The 27,812-nt window shown below is 35.3% G+C and overlaps 1 protein-coding gene across 3 annotated transcripts in view; it reads right to left on the bottom strand.

Moving 5' to 3' along the window:
• LOC141945274 (neurabin-2-like) overlaps nt 1-27,812 on the bottom strand; it is a 46,188-nt gene that overhangs the window by 3,213 nt on the left and 15,163 nt on the right. For 2 of the 3 annotated variants that reach the window (XM_074873207.1, XM_074873208.1), the window contains exons 3-17: nt 25,241-25,373; nt 24,632-24,752; nt 24,013-24,117; nt 23,718-23,838; nt 23,107-23,250; nt 21,220-21,273; nt 19,210-19,439; nt 17,530-17,626; nt 17,251-17,440; nt 16,324-16,475; nt 15,201-15,534; nt 12,298-12,382; nt 11,168-11,239; nt 10,411-10,606; nt 4,591-4,707 (exon numbers count right to left, since the gene is read on the bottom strand). In XM_074873207.1, coding sequence (XP_074729308.1) covers nt 4,591-4,707; nt 10,411-10,606; nt 11,168-11,239; nt 12,298-12,382; nt 15,201-15,534; nt 16,324-16,475; nt 17,251-17,440; nt 17,530-17,626; nt 19,210-19,439; nt 21,220-21,273; nt 23,107-23,250; nt 23,718-23,838; nt 24,013-24,117; nt 24,632-24,752; nt 25,241-25,373 — 2,151 coding nt within the window. The remainder of the gene's footprint in view (nt 1-4,590; nt 4,708-10,410; nt 10,607-11,167; nt 11,240-12,297; nt 12,383-15,200; nt 15,535-16,323; nt 16,476-17,250; nt 17,441-17,529; nt 17,627-19,209; nt 19,440-21,219; nt 21,274-23,106; nt 23,251-23,717; nt 23,839-24,012; nt 24,118-24,631; nt 24,753-25,240; nt 25,374-27,812) is intronic. The other variant, XM_074873209.1, reaches the window with a different exon arrangement.

The following is a 27,812-nucleotide window of genomic DNA, read 5'->3' as shown; positions in this document are numbered from 1 at the left end:
TTTTCTCTAAGAAATTATATAGCAAAGCATTCACTTAAATTTGATGTATCCTAACAATGAACAAGTTTCCTCAGTCAGTTAAGGTAGCTCAATCCTAATGTTAGATACTGCCTTACACAGCATTAAGAATAATCAAGTAGCTCTTCAACTGTATTATTGATTATTGTTAAGTAAAGGAAATCCAGAATAAAAGCAATTTTAGTAGTCAGTAAATCTGGTGACTGTTCCAGGTACAGTTTTAGTAAATTTGGTGCATTTCTAAATAGAGAGGACTGTTTATTCTTTCATCTAATGCCATCACATCATCATTTTAAAGGGTCTGCCTAGTAGAAGACCATTTCAGAAGAGCTTGTAGCCTTCCACTGAAAATACCCTTGCTCACAGAGCTTTTGAAGTTCCCTGCTTCAATTTCAGTTAGCTTTTGAGGGGAAAAGGGTACTGCTGTATGTCCTGAAGTGCTTTATTACTTCATCACAAAAAAGCTACATAAAACAGCTCAATATCTGTACAGAAGAATTCTAGTGCAATACTTGAATTGGTAACATCAGAGTTACCAGAAGTTTTATTAACTATCCAAAATGATCTCTCACTAGCTCATGATTGAGTGAATTAGACTTGTGGACTGCTCCATGAGGCAGCTTCCACTACTTATCAAAGACATTTTCAAAACAGAGAGAAGTATGCCCATTTTTTCCAGCGAGCCACACACGTGTAATTTGTAAACAGAAAACATGGAAATAAGCATCTTTCTAGCGATGGATTTGATACATGACCCTGTAAGTTTCAGGTGAACAACTACATATCCAACCAGAGTGATCTCACAAAAATCCAAATCCCTTGATGGAAAATTTGGGAGAGTTGATTGAATGTAACAAAGTAATTCTGGCTATTGCGAGTGAAAGACAGCGAGACATAGGCCTGTCATACAATCCGGTCATACTGTAAACTAGAACTGAGAGTGCAACATGGAACACACATCTGAGGTGAAACAAATACAATTTTAAATTTCTGATGCATCAGAGGACTACATATAATTAGAAATTGTTTTCTTTCCCTGGTCTGTGAAACAAAGGACAGTGGTTACATTAGGAGGTAGTGCAGATAAATAAGAAAAAGTTTGTAGAGCATAACAGTTTGTGCTGAGGTCCTAAAATCCATCCTGCAAGCATTTCGAAGGATTTTCAGTGGGAATGTACCAGGAATACACCTGATTTGATTTCCAAGATAAATCAAGGTAAGGCAAGTGGGGACAATCAGGAGATTTACTTCAAAAATTAACTCGTAATCCAAATTAAAATGCTTACATAGATATAACAAGATACACAGATACAACACATCCACCTTCCTGATATGCAAAAGAACAACAATTTTTGTAAAACAACAGCCAAGGGCTCTAGAAGAGGTTTTGCTTGAAGTGCTCTATACAGCATCTGTGTCAAGACAACTGGGGCCCAGTGAGTTTTCTATCCAAGCTGTATCAAGCTTGAGATGCTTCGTACAGAGAAAGAAGATTTATTGTATAAATTACTAAAGGAATTTAAAAATGCCCATTTATTTTAAATCGTTTCAGGTAATAGCACTCCTCAACCTGATATTGTAATACAAAAATATATATTGGTAACTTTGTGTTTTGTCTCATACTAGCAAGTGTTCATGAATAATACACAAAAAAAGGGGAAACTTTTTACATTTCAAGTTTGACCTGTATGCCAGAGTTGTGTGTGGTCTATCAGCAGCAAGAAATACTGAAATATATATTGTGACATATTTTTTTTATATATATATACACACACACATACTTTTATCCTCTGGGGTGCGTGTATATATCTACCTATCTATATACGTATCTCTTTTACACTGAGAAATCTGTAAAAAGTTTCATTCCAGTTGGAACTCACTCATTAGTTTTATTTAATCTGCACTAGCCATGCAAGAACTTTGCTTCTGAAATTTCAAAGTATAAGTACTTGAAGAAGGTGTACTCCTGTCAAACAAAGAGCCCTAGATTCATTCATTTCACCAGGGGAATGCAGTCCCCTGACAGAATCTCAGGGGCTCTCTGCAGCAGTTCCTCCAAGCAGCACAGATTAGAGTAGCTAACAGACTTGTACCTCAGAGGAGTCCTCCAGACTGAGCTACTAATTCCAGTCTAGGCTTTCAGCATTATCAGCTGCTAACAAACACCTCCTACTTTATATCAGTAAAGACACAACCTAAAACCAGAAGTTGTTGTACCAAAAACTGAATCTGTATTAAAACACTTAGACATCATCTCCTCACAGAAGTGAACAGGAAGATATTTAGTCCTGTATAATTTGAATTTTTCACTACTGCACAAGGGAAAAGCACATTTAACTTTTTTTTTCAGTATATGAATAGAAAAGTGAAAAGTGTAAAAGAATAAGATGAAGAGCACTGATTTTTGAGTAATGCTATTGGTCATTAAATAACACCTCTACATAATTTTTTTCCCAATTGTTCACTGTCCTTCCAGAGGCAGAAGGACTGTCCCAAGCTGTCTGTACATCAGTTACAGTCCCCAAAACAGCCAACACACACACACACAAGATCAGCTGCAAATTCAGAAAGCAGAACTAAAACTACTTATAAGGTATGGAAGCATGAGAAAATCATGTGCTCCTGCATAAAAACACAGGTGATTCAGAAAGCAAGTACAGAAATACTGAAGGGTCTAAAGATAAAAATGCAAAACTCAAGAAAACACCAATGCCATCACACCATTTAACAGACTAAAAACTTTAGAAGGGTAGGAGGGATTACTAGCTAGCTTAATAACCAACTGTGAGTGGAAGGTGCCTTTGCTGTAACTAGCTGGCTGCTACCTACCTAACTCTCACCACACAGTCACTTCCCCAAACTGCCTGTAAGTATCTGCCCAGCAGAGGCAGACTCTTCAGTGCTGCTCCTGTCTAGATTTCTAAGAGGTGCTTCCATCTCCTGTCTACTAACAATTCCAGGGTTCATAGGGCAGCATACCGTAGCCCGTTCCTCTGAAAGCAGGGGTTGTCACACTGGCTAGCATGATCCCTAGTGTATATTTATGAACCCATCCGAACAACAAGCACCAGGTAGAAATTCTACCTGTGAAGAGCTTAAGTTAAGGATTTGAAATACCCAAAATTGCTGTAAGATTGGTTACTTATTTTTTCCTAGACCTCAATGTATTGTACTTCTAATTAAAAAAAAACAAGAACAGAACTACCTTCTTCACACATACTGCTTTCCAAAAGAGAAACCAGCTCTGAGTGTATTTATCCTCAGAACAAACACTGATAGTCAATGGAATTACGCAAAAGGTACAAACAACTTTTATTGGCTATGTGCATAAGCAACATATGAACTAGAGAGAATGCTAGAATCAGACTCATCCATAACAAAAAAAAAGGCTTAAATCATGACTTTACACAAGCACAATTGGTAATAGACAACTTTCGTTTGAGTTTTAGAACCAGAAGTTTACTGAAAGTTGTAACACTTATCAAAGAACAGTATTCAAGAAGATATTTGGTTTTGTTAAAATCTTATGATTTATACCGCTTGAAAGTTTTAGAAACATATTCCATTCATGAACCATTTCATTTAAAAAAGTGCAGAGAGCACTTGCGATGATAGATATTAACTGGAGTTCCTCCGGTTTTCATTAGATCTATGACTGTCACCTCTGATAAAAATCTGCAAGAAATTAATCCACTACTGAAACCTGTAAGCTAGTTATACAATTTTTGATTTAATATTTATAACATTGTTTGTAAGATTGTTCTGACTTCCTACATAATACTGGAATATTTGAAGATTTCACGAAAGCCTGGTTTAACATAGCTAATAACCAACCCCCACATTCATGAACCATCATTTAATTTTTTTCTTCAAACATTATCACTACCAGTTTGGCAAGCCCTCTAACTCAATTCTGGAAGATGATTGTGTTCAGCTTTTAATGACTCCTCCCAGTCTATAAAGGATTTAATTTATAAAGACGCCCATCAGTCAAACACTGAATGAGACAGTATCTCAGAACGTTACCGAAGTGTTGACTTCAGGTTTCAGCTGTAGCCAAAGGAGTTGGTTCTCCAGGGGAATGAACACTGATTTTCAGGTATCTGGTTTCTACCTATATATCAGAACCAGTATATTCTGGTTTGTTTAGTTGTTGGGTTTTTTCTCCTTTTTTTCCTGTTGTTTGTTTTGATTGAGAGGAAATTTTATGGTAAAACAAACCTGCACAAATGTGAAGGCAAGATCAAAAATGTTGCAGTTTTCATTCACCCAGGAAATTGCTTTAAATTAGTGGAACAGAAAGGTGTTATATTTAAAAATCAAAACCTGCAATTTGATTAGAAAGAGTTCATTCTAATTCTTATAACTAGGATCAGAACAGAAAGGGTGATATACCATCTACCAGTCCGTGTCCTTAGTTCAGTAACAGCTTACAATTCTTTACAGTGCTCTTCAACATTCAAATATGGAAACAGCCATCTAGTTTCACATTACACAAATCTGTTTCTATTAAACATGCTGTAGTGTGAACAACAACATCAACAAGACACATATACACACTTTGAAACTCACCTCATTTGAAGAGAAGGTTAAAGTGTGTGAACGACCTGACAGATTTGGTTCAGTCACTAACCCTGAAAGTTCACAACTTGGCTTGCTATGGTATGTATCATCTATGACAATTCTACTCTGCAAACAAGTGGAAATAACGTTTTATTAACTCACTCCTTGGAAAAGCAGGTCATAAGGAGACATTCTAGTAATTTTGATTTTTGGTAAAAAAAATACCATGACTCAGTTATCTTTAGATCACATATGAAATGCACTCACTACATCAAGCATCTGACTTGTTTTTGTTAAACTTCTGAGTTCAAAAACAAAGTAACAAAGTTAAAGCAACATCTCCAGTAAGAACACCTTGTGTGGACAATCAGTCATAACCTGAAATATCGTTAAAGTACACAAGGAAATACATGTGGTTACTTTTTCAGCAGGCATACCCCACTCAGGAAGAAGCAATTTAAGATTTATGTGGTGGAATTATTCATACTGAGTTCGTATTCAACTGAAATCTACACAAGCACTATGAATGTGCTTTAGAAAGCGCTGTTCTGTTGGTGAGATAAAAATCAGTCCTAATTGTTTATGGTCATTAAGATTCCCATGGCCCAGAAGTGCCCCCATAACTTAGTTTCTGAAAATGAGAACTAGGTTTAGACTTCATAGTTGCCCACTATAGAACCACTGTAGTCGACAGTGAAACAAATAGGCTGTTTTTGCCTGACATACATCGAGAATTGCAATAGCAAGGAGCTGTCGACAGCTTGCAGATCAGGGTTTAAATTAGTTCATGAATAGAGCATACAGAGCTCACCTTAGGACAAACTCTCCCAGAACTTTAAATTCTTATTTAAGATACTGTATCGTGTTGCTGTTAGTTTTAACAGCTCTGATGAGGGTGGTGAAACACTGGAAGAGGTTGCCTAGAGAGGTAGTAGATGCCCCATTCCTGGAAACATTCAAGGTCAGGGCTCTGAGCAACCTGGTCTAGTGGAAGGTGTCCCTGCTCACTGGAGGTGGGCTGGACTAGATGACCTTTAAAGGTACCTTCCAACCCAAACTACTCTGTGATCCTGTGATTGAATTTTGAGGTGGCTGCATTTGAGGCACAGTCATCTGAAAATTACCTTGATATGAAAAATACCACATATCTTTAGAAGAATTTTTATAATACGTGGACTGTTATCAAGCTATATTAAATCTTCTTTATAGCTAAAGTACCAAACAGTGTAAAAACATTGTAACAAATCCGAACATTTTAGATGTTAAACAACTACTTGGATGTCTTTACAAAAAATGGTTTAACACCGTAAATCTACAGTAATTAAGCAGTTTGACAATGTGAATAAATTACTTTCAAAATAGAAAATTCTTCTGAAATATAAGATTTTGACAAATATATTCTTTTACTAAATTAACAAAGTACTATTTTTTTTAAAAAATATGTAACAAAGTAAAATTCAGGTTAGAAATATGACCGATGTAAGAACTATGATATTGAAAGAATACAAAATCTTCATAACATTTACTGCTTACATTCAGTTATTATACTTAGTCTGTGTTTAAAGGAAGCTTTTGGATCTGCATGACTGCCTTAGCATCTAAAAGCAGCAGGATCTAGGTGCAAACTTAGCCACCAGTCAGTACTCATACAACCTCAGGCAGGTTATCTGAGCAGTGTGTGACTCAAGTTGTGGACCATGAGAAAAATCAGATGCTACACCTGAAAACTTCACAGCAGATTTGATAAGAAAATGCTTCTAAAGAATAGTAATGTATGTGTTTCCCAGAATATTTTCTAACTTGATTATCTCCATTTCCAACTCAGATCCTGACCTCTACGCTACTTTTCTTTAGTGAGTGAAAAGTAATTCTGCCAAAACCATGCCTCCTACTTTTGACTTTCTAAAATTTATTTCTCAGTACTACTCTTTGTTGCCTACAAACAGTAAGCAATTATTTACCATTATTTTCTCTAATTTTCTGTAAGTCTCTAATCAACTAACTATACTTCGTAAGGATTCCATACTGTATCCCTATATGCATAAATAATCTGAGATACTAAATTAAGCTGACATTAAAGACATTTTTCATCAATAACTTCTGCTTCTATAAGAGAACTATGTTTTTGCAGTTGTCTTCATTGAGCACTTTTGTAATTTGTGTTCTGATTTCAGTTTAACCTGAACTCTAAATTTTCTAGATTATTCTATTTTTGTTTTGGGGGCACATACTTGATCTTCGCACTCCCTTTTACCCTAAATTACTGATACGCATTTCCAGTCTTTAAAAAAAAAAAAAAAAGTAAAAAAGTAAAAGAGTAAAGAAAACCAAAAACCAAGGAAAAAAGCCACCACCACCACAACCCAACAAACAAAAAAACCTGCAAATCACAAGTTGAGTTTTCCTGCTACCTTTTCATGGAGTGTGGTACTGTACACGACTGAAAAACGGTGTTCTATTTACCACACAGATTATTTTATTAATTACACTATATTTTAGGAACTTCTTAGTCTTTTAGATACAAAAAGTATTACCAGAAGCAACAGAATACTTAGTCCATCAACCTATTCTCAAATTAATTTCAACCCGAACTGAAAAATCGATTTAGGAGCTTTTGTTTTAGCCACCCTCAATTCACTCCTTCTACCTCTGTAGAGCAGTTGAGAATAATTCCGAAACAAAATTGTACAAGAAAAAGAGAGGATGATATTTGAGCAAAGTATTTAATGAGACCTTAGAAAAAATATGAAGAAAACATAGCCAAAAGTAAAGCATCTCAGCACCAGTTGTAATGTTTTCTCCTCTCCCTGCTCCTATTTAGTTTAAAGTAGTAGTAACTTCATTTTAAGGATTTAGAGCCAGTTGCAAAGATTTTTGATTCTCTAAGAGCACAGAGTTTGGATAGAAGATATTTTATAAATATGCTTCCTAAAATTTAAGATACTAGGATATAAATAGTTTAAACCACAGTGTTCTTCCTTGCAATGAAAATGAAACACTGCATACAGGCTTACAGAAGCTAAATAATGCTCTGGAAAAATAATGAATATGAACAGTATATATATGTTTGTATTGTATCAGAGAATGGGACTAAATCAAGGGGCAGATTATGTAAAGGGACTAATTTAAGAACTGTGTAATTTCAAAATCTCATATGGCTAACCAGTCTGCAAACACTCAGATCACAGGATTTTAGTTCTTGTGTTTCTAGTTTTCACAAGCAACAAGAAGTTGATTGTCAAATTATAAGTTTAAGACTAACCTCAGTATCACTTTAAGAAAACAAAACCTTTCTAGGCACAGTAATTTTAAGAGGCAAATATTGCAGAAACAGAAAACAGTTAAAATATAATTACATTCCTTACATCATCACTATTAAAACACAACTACAGAAATTATACACAATGTGAAAGACTCAGTACAATAGCTCGGTATTTTTACACGACAAAGTTCTTATTTTAGGGTTTCTACTTTTACCTGCTCTTTAAGAAATGCTTTCACGTGATCATATGGGATACTACAGATGTAAAAGCAATAAATATTATGGAGTTAACATCAACAAAAAGGAGTATTATTTCCTTAAATTCTGGGAAGATGATTTTGTCCCTGCTGTTATGTTGTTTTAGTAACAAGACTTACTGCTGAGTGGTCAAGCACATTTTTCTCAGTTTTAGCGAGGTTTACCAGTGAAAGCCTTGTTACTGTAGTGCAAACTTAATGATCAACTGCAGGTTAAGATCTACAAAGATTAGTCATCCCAAGCAGTAGCAACTGTCACATTACCATCTTCATAAAAGACACCAAACGTTGCAAAGTAAAAACAGCCTGACTTTGGAAAGGCAGAGTATGATTTTAGGATCAATTAATGTATGAGAATCTGTTCTTTAACAGGGTCAGCTTTCTATCAAAGCAGGAATATAGCTGAGGACTTGTATATTCTTCCAGCTGCTGGTTTGCAACTGGCACTAAGGAAAAGAAAAGAGCAGCAAGCAGCAATTACATACTGGAGCATGAGAAGGAGACCAAAAAAATAAAACAGTAGACAAGAAGCCAGCTGGAAGGTTAAAGCGATGATCAACCTGGATAAAGTATACAATGATGAGAAGAAAGGGCTATTATTTCAGGGCAATGTGGAAAGAGCACGCAATCTGGTAAGATCTACACCTTTCTCATTGCCAAAAAAGTGTATATATATATAAACACAGGCAGGGGTGCTTAAGCAGAAATGCAGCAGTGGGACTTTTACTACACTCAGAAAAATTATGTGGATTAGACAGAAGGAGGAATGAAATGGGGATGAATGGGTTCTTCTGAACCAATGACTTTGAAAGCTAAACCACTGAATGTTTGTTTATACAGAAAGCATCTCTTGATAGCTTTCCTACAGCCTATTAAGAGATCAACCATGCAGTCCTATTTAATCAAAAATTGTACCAGAGTGCATGCATATCCCCTCCAACATGGATCTTGCAGTCCCAGGATCTTTGGATTATTTACAGAAAAATCTGTTGGCCACTGCATGCTTCAAGAGAAGCAAACTATGCAGGAGCTGTAAATATACAAGACTGACACACACTGGATAGTATCTTGTGAAGTGTTGTTCTACTTCAGAGATTAAAAAGTTCCTATTCTTCTTAAGTTCCTGTGTTATAGTAAGGTATTGTATGGTTCTAAAACCACTTCTTTTTTTTTTCCAAACTATGTATGCAGACAGTGTGACTTTACAGTCCCTGTGACAGCAGTAAGCTAAGAAAACAGAAGGTAATTTAAAAAAAATGCATTATAACAGCATTTTAGTGCAATCAGCATCTGGAAACATGGAAAGCCAACTTGTTGTTATCTGCCATCTATGCAAAATATCAGTGACTTCATGGACTACAGCCAAGCAAGTTTCTCTTCTAGATTTATAACTCATTTCTCTCTAATAACACAGAGGAAGAAAAAAAAAGTAAAGGGTATTTTTGACAATCAGAGTGAACAAAGAACCTGAAACTCAAGAATAAACCTAGTTTATGAGGTTACTCAAATAGCTACAATTTTGAATCTGACAGAATCCCAAGGAAACCAGAATGAAGGTAAGTTAATATGATTGTTACTAACAATCTTACATTGAAATAGGTTTTAACAAAATATTTGGACAGCACACACATTAAACTTCTTTTTACAGCCATTTCTCTCAAATAGTTTAAACTGTAAAAACAGTAACTTTATGGTTACAGACTGAACTGTGTAGCCTCACTCTTGAGGTCTGGTTAAAAGGCTTTAGAACATTATCAGTTACTCAGAAGCAGTTTCCTAGAAGAAAGAGTGTTATACAGATGTATCTCTTGGCTTTCAATACTAAATTTTTTAATGAAAACCAAGATACTATCTTCATCCACCTGTCTGGTACTCCACCTCTACATACCAGTATGGTAAGAACTGGTTGGCCAACTGCCTGGGAAGCTGACCTCTTATTTATGTACACTTCCTCCAAGTATTAGACTGTATTAGGCAAACAGATTTGGCTTTTAAAACTATACTATCCTAAAGCTAGTGTTACTTTTAATGCTACAAACCAGTGAAAAAACATGCCCTGTGATTGTTCCTTAGATGCTACTTCAACCTGAATAGCCTCCACTGATGCTTCAACTGAACAGGAGGGAATGGGAACACTCACACGGTTTCTGCTTGTGAGGTCTGTAAAGTCTCAAACTTCTGCAGCAATGTTTGTAAGAGGTGATGTGGTCAAGGACTAAGTCATCAAGCTTCCACATACTAAACACTGATGTTTTTACTTTATCAAGATGCAATGCTTAAATATTCAAAGCACAAATTAGTCATCTTTACCTTGCTTCTGTTCTTCTCTTGACCATGTTCACAACTGTCCTGCCCGCTCTGAGTAGCATGCAGGCTGCTACTAGAAATCTGAGGCTCTTTGTGGCTGTCTCCAAACCAAGAGAAAGGCATGCAAGTAGGAACAGGGGAATCTGAATCTGATGCAGACAGATTGTTGCCAGAGTCATCCAACAGTTCTCGGGAACCTCTGAAATAAGATTGTGTTTAAGCAACAGCAGCAAAAAACCCCACCCTGCCCCCCAAACACACAATCCCCCCACAAAACAACAAACTCAAAACACACACTGCTCATTTTCACCTGTTTCACAGCAAAATTGATATTTAAAATGAAAAGTGATACTTGCCTTTAAATATCCATGCAAAATAATTTGAGTTATTGAACACAAATTTAGAGTTTTTGCAGAATTTCACACAACCATTTAACAGTTTCAAATAATTTGCGAATTTAATTTACTCAACATTCATCTTCCTAAGCAAAATACAGTTTTTATATTTAAGATATGGTACAACATGTTAAACTTATGAACCATTTAAAAATGTAACTCTACTATCTCTTCTATACTATGTATTTTTCTTATTTCATGAGATTAGAAGCTCATCTTCACATCATATTAATCTTCACAGAATTTTGCCACTGTTATACTTGAATGTACTTTAAGGTCAAACAGTAATGATAGTTTTAAAGAAATTCTTAGGTTAAAAATTTTAGGAATGCAGCATGTATGTATTAAACAAACAAAACGACTACCTGCTATCCAGAGAACCTCTTAGATTTTCTTTTTCTTGTTTCTTGCCCTTGCCTCCAGATTTCCGTAATCCGCTGAAGTGAAAAAACACCATTTCCATAAAGCGTTTACATTTACACAGTGCAACTTTTTTTTAATCAGCAAACTATTTTTTACATTGACTTCAACAGTTACAAAAAGCCACATTTATGTTGTTACACAGAATGTGATTTTGCAGATTATCTACGCAATCAAGAAGCACTGTCACTTTATTTAAGAACCATGACAGAATTATGAATGTACCTTTTTCAAAGACCACATATAATCAAAATAAACACAGAAAATGTCCAAAGAAACTTAGCATGTAGTGGATACAACCAAGAAGAACAACACAGTTTTGTTGCTATATAAATGTTCACATGCAACGCAGAGTAACTTGAACTAAGTCACTAACTACGTTCTCTGTGTGTCAAATAAGTTATCATTTTTACGTTATATATTATGGTTTACTTGTTGCCGTACCAGTCCGAGGCTCTGATGTTAGCTGGCTTCAACAAGCTTTATCCCTGGCTCCAAACGAACAAGGCTTATTGCAAAATTACCAACTCTTCTCCCAGATCCCCAGAATTCAGTTACCACACTGCATTTCCAGATAATATGCAGCTTGCACATTTTTTTTTCCGCCTGTTCACAATCTCATCTAAATGAAATTCAGAAATCCACTCATCACTGCTGCCCGCCTCCAAGGAACAGTTCAGCAGCTACTATAGCGAAACCCTATGTAACGACACCTCTACTGCAGAAGGAATTAAGGCAAGACAGGTATCTAATTTTAGACTGTAACGCCAGCAGAGCATAACATTAGAGTCTAGGGTCCAACAATATTTTGGCATAAAACTATGCATGGATTTGCAATTTAATTCATAGATAAACCATGTATTCAGATAAAAACTGAAGAACCCTAAGAAATTCTTTGAGAGAAAGAAGTACAGATAAATAAAATCAAAATGTGGTAGAAACATGAAGTAGCACTGTAGCTATGAAGTAGCATTGCTGGATTTCCTCAACATTTTTTTAATTTAGAGAACATGATATTCTCCAAAAGTAACACTGAAAATCGTTTATTTCCAAGTGAACACAAATAAAATCTTACCCAAAATCTGGAAATCTCCTTTTGGACTTTCCTGATGTTCCTTCACTTGTTTCTACTGTCCTGTCTTCATTTTTCTTTTCTTCCGCTTTTCACAGAGGAGTGAAAAATAAAGTCGTTATTCTAAAAATACTTGCAAGTTTCAAGCACTTATGATGATGCTTGTAAGTAAGAAAGATACTAAGACTTGAGTAACAGTGTAAAAATTCACATTTACACATGAAGATACTAGCTGAAAATACTTCAACCATTCAACATAAGTTATTCTCTATGCCACCTTCCCATCATTCTGGCTGTGCTGTACTATTGACAAATGGCAATAGAACAGTTACTTATGACTGATCAAAAATATTGCTTTTGATAAACAGTAATTCTATAATGTCTACAGAAAAATAAAACCACGGTATTTTGCTTCAATGAATTACAAATGAACGATAGTTTAAGTTAGGTTTAGAAAAAAGTACCTCCTCCTTTTGCAAAATGTCAACTTCAAAATACATCAACTAGATAACCAGTATAAGATGCATGAAAAACTCAGTTTTAAACCAACAGTTGAGCAAGTACAGCATTTAATCATCCTTTATAACACTTGAAGTATTGTAAGATATTCCTTTTGCATTTTTTCTGGTTCAGTAGTTAGTCCAGGCTAGCTACTTTGAACATGAGCTGTGTATGCAAGCTGCTAGCTCCAGAAAGTGTGCCTAACCAACATGATAGCCAGTACCTGGAGAGCAGACAGATCCTAACAAGTGGAGTTACAAACTGTGACTATCCTAAAGAAATAATTCGGACTTTGAAGCTCCTCCAAGACCGTGGCATTTTCAAAACTGGAACACAACCTGCTAGGATCCAATTTTTCACCAGAGGGAGCATGTTCAATTCCAACGGCTCAATTACTGAGTGAAATCAAGTGACAGACTTAAACGTTTAACACACTACCTCTTCCCAATGGATTGTGACAGATTACTGCAAGTCCTGAACATACTTCCTTTTAAGTTCTCAGGCTACTAGACTATTTTTTTTAAATAACTGAAACATGTTTTGTATTGCAAATCAGGTGTTTCATAACTAAGCTGGCTATGAAAGAGATGCAGCCTGCTTTTTGTGAGGCAAAGTAGGTTTTAAGCTCTGCCTCAAGACAACTCCTGACATGAAGTAATGTACACAGATCCCTTGAAGGATTAGAAAAAACAAAAATCATGTTTACTGCACAAAACTGAGGACAACTCCCCACCACCCCTTCAGCTAATAATCCTTCCTGAAACATATAATGGTTATCTCAAAGTTTACATGATAAACAGTCAGGGGATTTTCCTTTTTTTTTTTGTTCCCATATCTGATCAGTAGTTTCTGATCAACATCAGCACTTTATCTAATTAGTTAACCACTCCTTCTAAACATGTAACGTCCAATAAATTATAACTACCAGTTAAACTGGTTATTTTTCTTGTCAACTTAAATACAAAACCAGAAGAATTAATTTTGATATCGACATTTGTTTCCACCCCTCTCTCCAGAGGTAATATTTAAGAAGAGAGGTAATTTCTAAAATGCAGTACAACAGGTTAAAATGCAGACCGATACATGAATGGATGGGAAGGTAATAGAAAGAATTATTTCAATTAAATAATAGGTAGACATTTAAATATGGTTAGAAAGCAACAATCTAGTATTTAGTGTCATTTTGCCTACAAAGGTTCAGCTTTCAATACTAATCCTCATCTTTGATGTACTGCACTAATTAGCTCTTCCAGTGACACTGCCAATTTTAAGAAAACGTTTGCAATGCTTCAGCCATCACAAAAAAAATTGTAGAAAAGAAAGCAACATCACTTTAATATTAGGTACTTGTTTTCATAAGATTTTTTTTTGCAAAAACAAACAAACAAACCATACAGAAGCTGGAGTAGAGACTATTTTTCTTTAAGACTCTATAGAAACACACAGAATGAGAAGAGTATAAAACAAATCCCGTTTTCAGGGTATTAAAAGTTTTGTCCAAGCTGTATGGAAAGGACAGCAAGTATAATCTGCCTTCATATATTGTACTAGCTGACTAAAGAAAATATGAAGCGTTTAAAATATTTTATCTGACCCCTTTTTCAACTATTCCTAAGAAAAAAAGCCAAATACTTCTACCAAATAATGATTAGTAGTGACTAGGCTGATTAGAATACCTTTAACCTCTTCCTAGTGAGAAACAGTCTAAAAGGGCGAGATGAATAATGCAGTAATTCCCACAACATTCAAGATCCCTATCTTGTTTAAAGACCTGGATAACACTTGGAAGCACAAAGACAACACTGAGTTTTCCTGGGAATTGGGAAATCAGTCAAATTTACTCTTCAATACACTGCCACTTACGAGGCTACTGTTTTGCAGAAATGCGTTAGGATCTTTACTGATTATCCACAGTCAATGACTTAGCTCCCCTCAAGCTTATGTCAAGGCAACCATTTAGACTCTCCAAATTTACAGGTTTGAGTTTTTACCAAACTGTCTTAGACCTATTCCTTTCTCTAACTGTTTAACTGAAACAGCATTTATTTTGCAGGCACCTTTTAGATACTTGGCCCTATAAATTATTTTAGAACTGCTGAGTTTTTGTAGAAAACTGGTAACTAACTTGTTGCAGATGAAGGAATTAGAAGATAGATGAGCATATTTCAGAACATACTACTGTTGTATCAAAAATCTTTCAGTTAAGTAAAAATAGAATACAATGAACTTTTTGCTAACTTCAAACTTTCCTGAAGAGTTAACAAGTGGTTTTAGAACATGTAATTAGTTTTGTAGTCAATTAATTTTCCCTCAGAGTAGTTTATTGTTCAATATTCATTTATATCTAGAATCTGTAATACTTTAATCCCAAAGGATTAAAATAATAATAAACCCTTAAGTCTTACCCTTGGCCTCTTTCCCTTTCCCTTTTGCTTCTCTTTGCTTAACATTCTTGGGATACCCTTGAGGAGAATTTGGAGCCATCTCTTCAGGAGGAGGTGAACAAGTGGTGGTTGTACTATTTTCATTGTTTGGTTTGTGTACTGGAGAAGAGTGTGTGGAAGCAGAAGGACTTGACTCTAGAGGACTTTCTGTGCTTTCTGTTTGTTCAGGCTTTTCACTCTTTCGATCAATGTCATCCAGGCGCGGGAGAGTTAATTTTTCACTTGTTTCTAAGGTCTTGGTTAGGTACACAGTGGAAAGTTCTCTGTTGAGAACAGTATCTTCTGAATCCTCATCCTTCAACAAATTCAAAATTTATTTTATGATATGCACAACATATAATCATTTACTATCTGATCTTTTACCAGGATGTAAGGATATGCTATGCTACACCCAAGCTCCCTCAGTTCAGAAATAGATAACATCTACATCACATGAAGTTGATTTTAGAGGATTTCTGTTACCCACCTCTACATACATCTTTCTACACATCTCAAAGCATCAGAAACATTCTGGTACATCTTGGCCGTTCCAATTCAATGCAACCACTTTTCAGTCTAACTAAAGTAGTCCAGTCTTCCCCCTCTGTGACAGGTGCTCTCATATACCAACTACATACACCTTAATTCTTTAACTGTTTTCCAGAAATGTGCTAGAACATTTTACTCGTATACCTTTTGTGGACTTAAATGATTATTTATGGAATAATGAAGCATTTCAGAAGTGTTTAGTTGGTATACTAAACTGGTAACTAACTAGTTTCAGAAAAAGGAATTGTAAGATAGATAAACATATTTCACAACATACTACTGTCACTATATCAAAATCTTTCAGTAAGCAGAAGTAGAATACAACAAGCTTGCATACTTCTTTGCTAACTTCAAATTAACTGTGCCACAAAGAATATGTCAGAGATCACACATGTGGTATGAACCTGAACAGGGTTTTTCACTTGATACAGCATAAAAATATGATGCTTTGGCACAGTCTGAATGCAGCATTGACAATACTTACAATTGCAAATACAGATAAAACTAAACATACATTCAGGCTCCTGAATGCATGATTATCTATGAATATTGGTACCTGTAGATTTGCAGTCTGTTGTCCAGCCCCAAGAGATTCTTTCAGCTTTGATCGAGAAGGTGGCTGGCGTTTTACTTTCAGAGCAAGCTGAGCTTTTGCTTTGTGGGCACTGGTGTCTAATCTGGGAGTATCCCCAACAAACGCATCAAAATCTGCAACAAATATGTACTACTTCAAAAAAAAACAACAAAAACACCAAAACCTGGTAGGCAAGTTCTCCAACCCACTGTCCAGAAAAACATTCAGAAGTTAAATATTATTTTATGTAATACAACAATATTTTAACACATTGTGATAGCAATTTCTAATTAATTTAAAAGATATTTCTATCCAATTTCTTTAATAAAAAAAAAAATTATCCATCAGGATGTAGTTCTATTATGGCTTGAAAACTGAATTTTATTCTCAAACAGATGAGATTTGTGCCCAAAATGTACTTTCTTATCCTTGTTCTTTAAGATAAAAAGTCTTTACAAAGTACATAAGCATCTACCAAATCTTTTTAAAATATGCTTCTCCTTTGAATCACCATCTGATATTTTATAACATTCTGGGCATAAAATTACAAGACAAATAAAAAAAAAAATAAATCACAGCAAGTTTTGGTGTAAATCATAGCTTCAAAACCAATGGGATTTTAATTGACATATCTCAGTGTTTTAGCCCCACTAATAGAGAATCAGAGGAACAGTGAAGATGATCTCCCTTCATTTACCTCTTTGCCCCAGCATTTAAGAAATACATTACTACAATACTGGAAATGTTGGGGGACTTAAAAAAAAAAATATCCACACTGGCTCAGGTCAAACATTTACCCAGTCAGTAGGAAATAGCAAACACTTAACTTCTTTTAACAACAAAAAACCACTACACTACTACCTCCTAATTTTTGTTAAATGCAAATCAAAGATCCTACAATCTACTTACCAGAAATCAACATATCTGAAGAATTTAGTCTTTCTTCTATTGACTCTCTTTCTTTTTCATTTTCTTCTCTTATCTTTGACTGTTCATTATATTGGCCTGGACTTTGACAGCCATCTTCCAATAAGCTGCCACCTCCAAACACATATGGTATTCTCTCATATACTTTTAATTTACTTTCAAGCTCTGAAATCTGCAAGAATTAAAATTCAGAATTTTAATTTCAGAGATACAACTCTCCAAAAATGCAGAAGTTTATTTCAAAACATAATACTGCGTTACTTTTTCCTGATATATTTTCAGCTGTTCCGCATATTTCTGGTCTCTCTCTTCAAGTAGCCTTGAATGATCCTCTTCTTTTTTCATAAATTCTATTTCTCTGGTGAAAGAAATATATACATATATATGAAACAGTCATATCTAGAAATGTAGAAAAATACATGAAATATGCACAGATGCATTTACTAAAAAGATTTTTTCAATGTATTTGTAATGCTTCTACTGTCTTCAAAAGAAAATACATATGACACTATAATTTACTCTAGGCTGAAAAAGGATGTGTTGGTAAACTTTTTCTACAAAGTTACAACCATTTCTCTACTTTTAGAAGTGGCAAGTTGCATATATGTTTAAAGTGTGAAATGTCTGCATGACTACAATCATTGTATCTTATTCTCTTCCACAAAGATACCTGCACACACAGGATTTTCCTTCCAAAAGCTTTGGTAAAATTCTTTGTAGGAAAATAAATTGCATTTCAAGTTTCTACTTGGTTCATCCTACAGAAATTGCAATGGCTTTTACAAAAAAACGCCAATGATTACAAGAAAGAAACAAAAATAAAAGCTGCTTTTTTCTGAAAGGCAGATGTAATAACACACAAAACCAGAAAATAAGTGTAGATCATCTACGCAAAAGGCAAAAGCTTCAGGGACAGTCAAAGGAGTAATGGGAATTTGACAAACAGCAAGGAAATGGGAACTAGCACGTTCGCAGTCATCTTAACGTGCTTTTGAACTTCCATGCAGATACACTTGGGAGGAGAGGGGAATGGAGACCTTCAAAAAGCTCACCAAACAGCACAAAAATGCACTGTGAAAAGTAACATTTCTGGATGTGGACTACGGAGCAGCAGATCATGCAAACTGCCTTTAAAAGTAAATAGCAAGTGGAGAAACTGGGGACAAGAGAGTTATATGCTTACAATAACTACCAAAAGCAACAGTTGTGTTCTGTATTATCAAGACACTTCAAGTATTTTGCAATCTCATTTATCTAAGAGGAAAGAAGGTAGAACAAATAGACACAATGGCATGACAACCGGATTCCAGTCTTATACAGGTGTATCTAATAAGCAACATTATCTCTACTAAAAACCCCAAATCTGTTAACAGATTGAAGATACTGGTTTTATGCTGTCATTTTGATGGGCTAGATACATATCCCAAACTCTTAATTTTTCTCAGAATTCCTTTTATTCCCCCTACAAGATAACACTCCTAACTCAGACTGAATGACATGTATCTGGCCCTTATTATATACCCTTAGATGCCTACCCCATCTGGAACATTTAAGTCGGTCACAGCTAGAGGGTTTTTCACAAACAGCAAAAGGTATTGCCAGATACCTCATGCCAAATTTCAAGTAGTCCTTTCAAAAGTACAGATGCATTACAGTTTCTCAACTAATTTGTTTTAAAAATTTTTTACTGAAATGTCAAATCATTTTTCCTAAGCTTAGAATCAAAAGCAGCAGCAAAATCTTTGGGGAACCTTTCCAGAAGCTGGTGACTTTAAGGTATGGAAGAATTTAGCATGTATAGCCCACTGCTTCCCTAAACTCTGACAAATGAAAAGAAAGTGTGTTAAGCAAATCCTAATCCTAGGTATTGCTGTCACTTTTTCCCATAATGTCCAAAACATACAGGCAAGAAATAGAGACCTGGTATTTTGGGGTACTTACTTTTGTTGGTAATCTTTAAGCAATTTCTTGGCCTTGCTGTATTTCTTTTCAAGGGCATCACATTGTTCTTGAGTTTCTTTAAGATGCTCATTTACTGTTTTGCACAAACTCTGTGCCTCTAACCAGTAGGTCTCTAACTTCTTAATTTTCTCTTTGCTTTCGTCTAAATTTTGCTGAAGCTGGGCTCGATTCAGTTTCCATTCATTTTTTTCTGCTTCAACAACTTTTAACTGAAAAGATTAATATTTAAGAAATTAATCTAAACTAAAAGATGAAATAAAAAAACAGTTGTTTATACACGTTTAAGTAGAGAATAGCAATTAAATACTTACCAGTAATATTAAAACAAGACACTGAACTTTTAAAGAAATTATATCAACTTTCCCAACCCTTGCTAATCCAAGAAAGTTTAGAATTCAAACCTGAGAGGCTTTTGCTACTTCCTCATTAGTACTGCTTCTTTTTAAAGAGATAAAAGACCTTTATTATTAGCTTATGTTGACTTGTTCAAGATCTCACCATCTCTTAATACCTCTGGAGAGGCCTACTCTGATTAACTTCAAAGGCAACTGGAGATACAGTATCTTAACCTGTATAAGACAAGCTCCCTGTCCTACTGCTTTCTTACCAACAGCTTTTTGAATAAAGCTAATGAGACCAGTTGACCTTCCCTGATACTTTGGTCTTCCTAGTAAATGATGATATACCCATGGTTCGCTTTCCTAGGGCTAATGTATAAAGACACAAACATTCTCTTAACAAAGGAAAGGGATGGGGCTGCTTCAGCTTGACTGAAGCCACATTATAAAAGGGAATGTTAACAGGTGAAGTTCTCCAGGCCTTGGAGGAGTGAGCAGGCAGGATACCGCTTAGTTTGCCCATGCCTCCTTTGGGGACACCATTTACACTGAGAAAATCACTGCTTTTTGAAGCCAGTTAAGATCACCTGCTGATGGAACAGTAATGTTGAAAGGACCAAGAATTTCTTGAATTAAAAATGGAGCAGTAAGTTGTGCTAATACAGACATTTTTAATATTAGCATTTTAGTAATCCAGTTGGGCCAAATTTCAATAATACTACAAGGAGCAGGAACACTGTCAGAAATCAAATCAGAACTATGATAAGAACATGAAGAAACTTGGGCTGCCTTGCCTTTCTACACTTGGAGCTCTGAACATTTACAGAGTGCAAGAAAAAACCCCAATATTATTCAAAGTTATTGCAATCTGAAGCACTAACCCCTTCCCACTTGCTAACTGCCCCCAGCAACGTGCTTCAACTTGTCCTAGGGTACACATTTCTCGGCACGGCAACACAGAAGAGCAATGGAATAAAAAGCTGCTCACCTACAACAAACATTTCCAGAAAAAGGCCATGCACAGATCTCCATCAATGGAAAAAGCAGCAAAAAGAACAAGAAACCCTTTTGCAGAGAAAGCAGAGGTGCTGAACCAATCCTCACCAAAAAGAAAAAAAGCTGGAAAAAACTCTCTCTCCAGTGCAGTCAGAAATTTGAGGAGGGAAAGAGGGGAAACCAGGTAACAGAAATAACCTTCTGGTAACAGAAAGTCAGCCACAAACCATTGTCTGTAAGTGCCAGATCTATACTGAAATAAGACAGGTTCTATCCACGGAAAATATTCTCATATTTGTTTGGGAGCTTGTTTCATACAGTACTTCTCTACATTCAGTTCTACTCCAAGCAGTAATACTGAAGCATTAATTTTATAATGGCACAGGGGGGATTTTGCAGTTGGGCTTTTTTGTTTGGTAGGTTTGTTTTTTGTTGGTTTTTTTGTGGTTTTTTTTGTTTTTTGTTTTTTTAATTTGAGCACAGCTCTTCAGTTTAGAAATGCCAGTCTAGCATAACAGACTACATAAAGCCTGAGGCCTAAAACTGATTGCTGCCTTCTGCATTCAGCCTATTCTTGGTAAAATTCATAGGTAGAAATAAAAACCCACAACAAACCAAACCCACCACCAAATAATAAGGTTCTTTGAAAACTTACTTTCTCCTTCAGTTGATTCACTTCAGCTGTTGTGACTGCATGTTTTAATTGTAGCTGAAAGAAACAAAAAATTGTGAGCACACACAAAATGACACTTGACATGCTAGATTTACTTGTTCATGATTCCCTTCTTCCTCAAACCATTTTTATAGTAGCATAAAGTCAACTTACTTATTTGTCAATTACAGAAGTGATCATGAGCTTTTTATTAAAAAAAAAAGTTGAAGTCAAAACCAAAGAAAGTTCCATGGTATTCTATTTGCTACAAAAATCAATTCATGATCATCTATAGTTAAAAATCCCACATTGTTGTCTACACATTAAGAAAAGTGAGGAGGTTAATATAGTGTTTCAGTGTTCCAGGAAAATGAAAAGGCAGCAATGCACTTATGATGACAACTGGTACACAGAATCAAATAAAAAATTAACAGTACTAAATATTTTTACTTATCAGCACTTGCAAATAAACATGGTGGCTTTGTTTTCAAATTAAGCCTTGTACTTTACACCACAGATCTTCACAGGATTATTAGAAATGGATAAAGGATACACCTAAGCCAAATGTAAAGATTATGGTTAACATGTCTTAAGAAAACAGCACACATATGTGTGCAAAAGCACTTTTTTTTTTTTTTTTTTAACAACCATTAGTTATTTCTTGTATCTCACTTTCCATCTGTAATCCTGGGTGGAATTTTTTTTTTTTTTGGGCAAGGCATAGTGCACCAAACACACATTAAAACAAATGAATCCATGACTACCTTTTATTTAGATTTATGTTAATAACAGCATAGCAATGATTCTAGCTGAGAATTTAATTGTATCCCAAGTAAATACAGCACTTCTGAAAAGATGCTGTAGCTTGCTGCTATGCTTCCTAACCTAGAAAAACTATAGATGTTCTCTAGTGATCAATAGCCTGACATTTCAACTTCTTCAACGTCATCAATGTTATCAAGGGAGCAAACTTAAAGAGGTCTGCAAAATACTGCTCCTGACAAAACAGTTTCCTTGCAGTATATTTTTCTCCTCCCAAGTGAAAATAACAGGGACTTAAATCTACCAAAGAAGCCCAGACCCCTAAGTGCCAAAGACTGTACCACTTAAATCCCTGACTAGGGGGTTCCACAGATCTGAATAAAGCAAATATGGTCCTTTATAAAAACCCTGGGAAACTGGAATCCAATTTTCCAACTATGTTAAGTGGGGATTCAGTCTGGAATGTCCTATGGGGTTTATAAACTCATTAGTTCCAAAAAATACACCATAAAAAACCCCAGAAGGGATCACCTGAAAAAACCCTCCAAGTCAAAACCATGCCAATCTACAGAATCAAGTGCTTTTATGTACACAGAGATTTCCCAGAAGACCTCAGGGACTAGAGCAAGAAATAAGATGTGTTTTTCTTGTCTTCCTGAAGAACACCTAACCACAACACCTGAGACCATTCAGAACAGGCATTCTTGTCACACCATGCTCCCTCTTCCCCCAAAGCTAAAGCCGTTATACTACGCAGCAAATAAATGCAAAGTCCGATGGGCCAAAGAAGAACTAAGAGAAGTACCATATCTATTTAATGCAATGTTCAGACATCACAACAAGCAGGGAGGTGGTATTGGGTTCTAATGTCTGTTTCCAAGGGCTTTTTAAAATTTAATTTAAATCAAAGGACCATTTAATATAAATATGTATAAGGAAGCTGGGATTAGAAAGTTGCAGAAGACCTACATTTCAAGGGACATTTACCAGAGAGATTTATTGGCGATTTTGGGAAAACAAACCCAAAACCACAACGAGGGGGACATGAAGGAGATTATATCCAACTCTTACATGGTTCAGATGCTCCCCAGTGCATCATAAAGAATATTTAAGAAAATGCTACCACACCTCTTTAAATTTAAGAAGAGACTGTGCTGAATCCATATCCAGTGGTAAACAGATATCTTCATTTTCAGGAAGATCAAAAACTTCTACAGATTTTCCATGTAAGTGTGACTCATACGTATCGTCATCATCATCATAATCATCATCCTGACAAAATGGGAAAATCATGACATTCTGTAACACACACACTTTGCATTATGGTAGTAACAATAACAAAAGCACACAATCAAGGAATCCAAACAATTGCAAAACTTTTCTCAACTAATTACTATTCTTTTATTTTATTATACCTATGGTAAGATTTAAAGATGACTTGCAAACACCTTCATCAAAGTTGCACAAATGAGAGCTAAGTAAGCCATGAACAAAACAATCACTCACAACTGATACTTAAAAAGTATCTTTTGGATTATTGATAAATTGAAAGCATAGCAAGCAGTGATAATCATGTGCCTTGATAACAGCAATGTATGAAAGTTTGTATTTTCTGTTTTTAACAAGTTCCTGTTTTATCCTTTTTTTGCTTTAAAAAAATTTAATCAAATTAAAAAATTTATTGCACGTAGCGGTAATCAGGTACTTTTAAAAATATGTAAGCATGTAGGATGTCTTACCTGCTCTGTATCATCATGAACATAGTGCTGCTCATACAGACATCTCTCTTGCTCTAAGGTCTCACTAATGAGGCGGGCTACTTCACTCTGAGTCCCTGGCTTCTCTCTCCCAATCAGAAACCTACAGAAGAAAAACAAATTACCTCGCAGCAAAAAGCTCAAGATATTCTTAAAGAAATTAGTTTGCCATACTGTTGCCTTCAACATCTTTGCAAAACTTTCAATTATGGCTTTGTATTCTCCATTAATGAAAAATGGCAAAAAGAAAGTATTATTTCATAGGAAACATACGTACCTCACTGTGCCTTTGGTGTTTTTTAATACAGTGGCTGCAAAGAACTGAGTAACTCCTACTAGACTTATGCCATCAACCTCAACAATCTGATCATTTACTTGAATTCTGCAAAATAAATAAATGCTTAGCTATCAGTTAATAAAAGTATTTTGGCTTGACAGATTTTTGACATGACAAGCATCACTTAAAACTCACCAATATTTATAATGAGAAATTCTGAGTCCAAAATTCATTGCTTAGAAACAATCTCCTGATCCTCAGTTACTATGCAAATCACCAATTAAAATTTATGCAGTATTTGTCTTGATGTGTGTTATACTATTTACACAGTGATTGGTTTCCTGGGGTGTCAACATGATTTTGTGACACTTTTACACATGGGAACATGCTAAGTTTTTCCCATATATGCTGTAAGCAGATCTACACTTACTTTGCAAAAATGTCTTATATTAAATAAAACCTGTTTTTTAAAAAAATTAACATAAAGCAGGAATGTAGTATTTCTTCAGCTGCATTCAGTTTTTGTACTTTTATTCACAGAATTTAGCATATCCAGTGAAAATGCTTGGGCTCAGTTAGAAATTTGTAAAAAGCATAATCAATTCAACAAAAAACTCACCGTCCATCTCTCTGAGCAGCTCCACCATCTGTTATTGTTTTTACAAAAATACCTAGTTTTTCCAGTCCCTGATCAGCACCAACTCCCATTCCAATAATACTGATGCCCAGACCACTGTCACCTAAGGGATTCAAAAATCTAGCATTAGCTGCATAACACAAGATGTAACACTTAGCAGTAGCGAGCTGTTTCAAAGTGTTCCAAGTCCTTCCACACAAAAGATATGAAAACTTACTTTAAAAAAAAAAGCACAAAAACCCCACTCAAGACAACATATTTTCTATCTAGATACTATTCAAAGCCTTTTTGTTCTGTAGTTATGACTGCCTGTTAGATTCAAAGTTTCACAGTATCTGGAGGAGATGGCAAGATTTATGAATTGTATTATATTTTGGTGCAGTAATGTAGCCTCCCTAACTTCAATTAAGTAGAATAACTTGCACTTAGTACAGGCCTGTCCATTCACTAAATTCAACAGAACCAGCTACAAATGAAAGCCTGAACACACATTCAAAAATTCAAGACCTAAATTCAGGGAAAATAGTTTCAATTTGTTTTATCTTTTGTGCGCATAGTATCTCTTGCAAATGTTCAAGGTTTGATTTGCACCTTTTTCAATTTCCACAGGAAACACTTCCATTTTTTCCACCCTTTTCTCAAGTTCATACTCAGCTGAGGCTGCCACAGGGTCAACTTCTTCATTACGTCTATCATAGTCTTCATTTGAGTAAGTACTGAAAACCTAAGAAAGGTAACAGAAAACATTTTTAGTGCTTTCCCACCCCCTTCCAAACATGATATAATTGAAAGAAAATCAGTAAGGAAATTAAAGTGGTATTGTTAGAGATCCCATTTTCTAAACAACCATCAATTTAATAAATACCACTGCTATAAGACAGTTTCCAACTTGCACAGAAGTAACATTTTAGAAGTTTCAAAACAATTCCTTGAACAATTTTTGTGTTGTAAATGCACCAAATCATTAAAAGAAATCAGACATCTCCTCTTTGATATAGTGCGACTTTTTTTTTTTTTTAGGACTACATTCCCCCAAATCCTTCTTCCTTTCTTCTTCCCTCCCCCCACACCATCTGCCAATTGCAGTGCTTCAAACAGATGCAGTTTTCTGATTTTGCAAGGGAATCACGCAGTTTCCCAGGAAAAGGAAATGCCTTGTTACATACATTACTATTTTTAGTAATCACTCCAGCTGAATTTCTGAATTGTTAAAAATAAAAGGCAAACAAAGTACTTGAATTAAGACAGAAATCTAGAAAGGAAGAATGAGCTACATGTAGCAGGGTTAATTTTACTTGTCAGCATGCTCACTAATTGTATTTAAATTCATAAGTTAGAAAAAAAGGAGAAAAAATAATATACCAAACCCCATTTATCTAAAAACAAGGTTTATCTGCTTAAGTTTTTTGCATGCACTGAGTGTTTTACTCAACACCACTGTAAGACAAAAAACAGTTATGGGTTGCAGCTGCAGCAGCCATCTCTCTAATCAAGAACATGCAGTGCTGACACAAAGTTAATTTACACTGGCCTACTAAATTTTTGCAATTGTTGCATTTTCACACTAAGACTACCTAGACAGGTAACTGCAATCATGCAAATAAGACAGAATTAACTGTAATTAGCTGTAATTAACGTTTTCCCAATGAATTTACATCCGCTAGTATATGGTTTTAGCTCTGCATGGCAGTAGCCTCAGACACAGGAAAATGGTTATTGAAACAGATTACCAAAAAGCAACTAATATAAACCCCGTATTTCCCATGGGGAGCTTACTGCTTCACCTCCAGACTACAGCTGGAGGACAGTTTCACAAACGCTTTGCCAAATCCTGCAAAACAGCTACTCCAGAAACTTGGCATATATAGCAAGATTAGATCCACTTGGCAGAAAGGGAAGGAAAAAACCCACTCTCGGGAGTCTTACGTTTCCCCCAATAAAAGAACCTTCCTGAAAAGTTATTCTTCCTAAGTCTTGCATAAATGAAAATAAACTAATAGACTCCTTTGGACTACCACACAGACACCAGTGGGCAACAACTGGACACAGAAAGACAAGGGTTGGACTTACAGGATCTGTCTTCCATAAACTTTACAGAAAAATCTGAAAAATAGACAAAGAAAACCATCCAAATGGTCTCAAGTAACCTTACTCTATCACTATCAGGAAAAAGGTGGCCAAGTTCTTTCAACTAATCTCCCTCCCCACCCCCCAAATCAATAAATAGGATATGAAGCAGAAGCATTTAAGGAAGCACTATTCTCCCTTTGGAACAAAACCAGTCTAGTTTGGTTCCTTTCCATCCCAACAGAAAAACTAATCTCTCTAAAAACATAGTCAAGTTATAATAAGATTAATTTTAAACTAATAATAAAAAGGAAGTCATGAGTGGACAAATAACTTTTTAATGAGAATATTTGAGTTCTTGAGAACAAATCAAATACTGGGGCATAAAAAAATCAAGTATGCTTATTTATAAGTGTACATATGATCTAGTATTAATAGTATGACTAAAATGTTAAAAATCACTAACTATTCAAATGACTGAATGAGCAAAATGTGGAGAATGGTAGTAGCTCATTTTGGAGACACCAACAACTGTATTCTCTTGATTCTTTATAACTTAGTGGTCTCACTCACAAAGCCGAAGATGATGCAAAGCAGTCACTATCTACTGAAGAATTACATTAGCAAAGAAATGACCAGTTCCATACACGACCATTTATAAAGCACTGTAAGCAAAGTTGCACCATCATAACAGCATTACATATGCTCTAAGTCCTAGGCTGCCAGCACTAAAATATCTCTGGAATTTCTAAAAATTATTAAATATTTTTCCAACTTGAAAGTAATAGCATTGTACTTGAGTCTCATGGAATTTGCCCATTTTGACACAAAATTGATCACAGGAATTGATCACTGATTTTAAAATTAGTGGTGGCTTAGATTCCAGTGATGTTTATAGTAGTTATTCATAAAATAGCACAAACATAACTATGCAAATGAAGACTACTAGTATTTATGCACACTAGCTTTTTAAGAAAAATCTATCTGAAATCAATTCTGACTAATCCACTAAAAGAAACAATTCCTACTTTTCTCTTAAAGTGACAGATGGCAAGTGTGTGAGAAAGTGTAGGTAATATTCTAAAAACCATAAGCT

Source organism: Strix uralensis, chromosome 6 (assembly GCF_047716275.1).
Source record: "Strix uralensis isolate ZFMK-TIS-50842 chromosome 6, bStrUra1, whole genome shotgun sequence".
Lineage (NCBI taxonomy): Eukaryota > Metazoa > Chordata > Aves > Strigiformes > Strigidae > Strix > Strix uralensis.
Note: the sequence above shows the minus strand (reverse complement) of the source record. Positions and strands in the feature narration are given on the sequence as shown.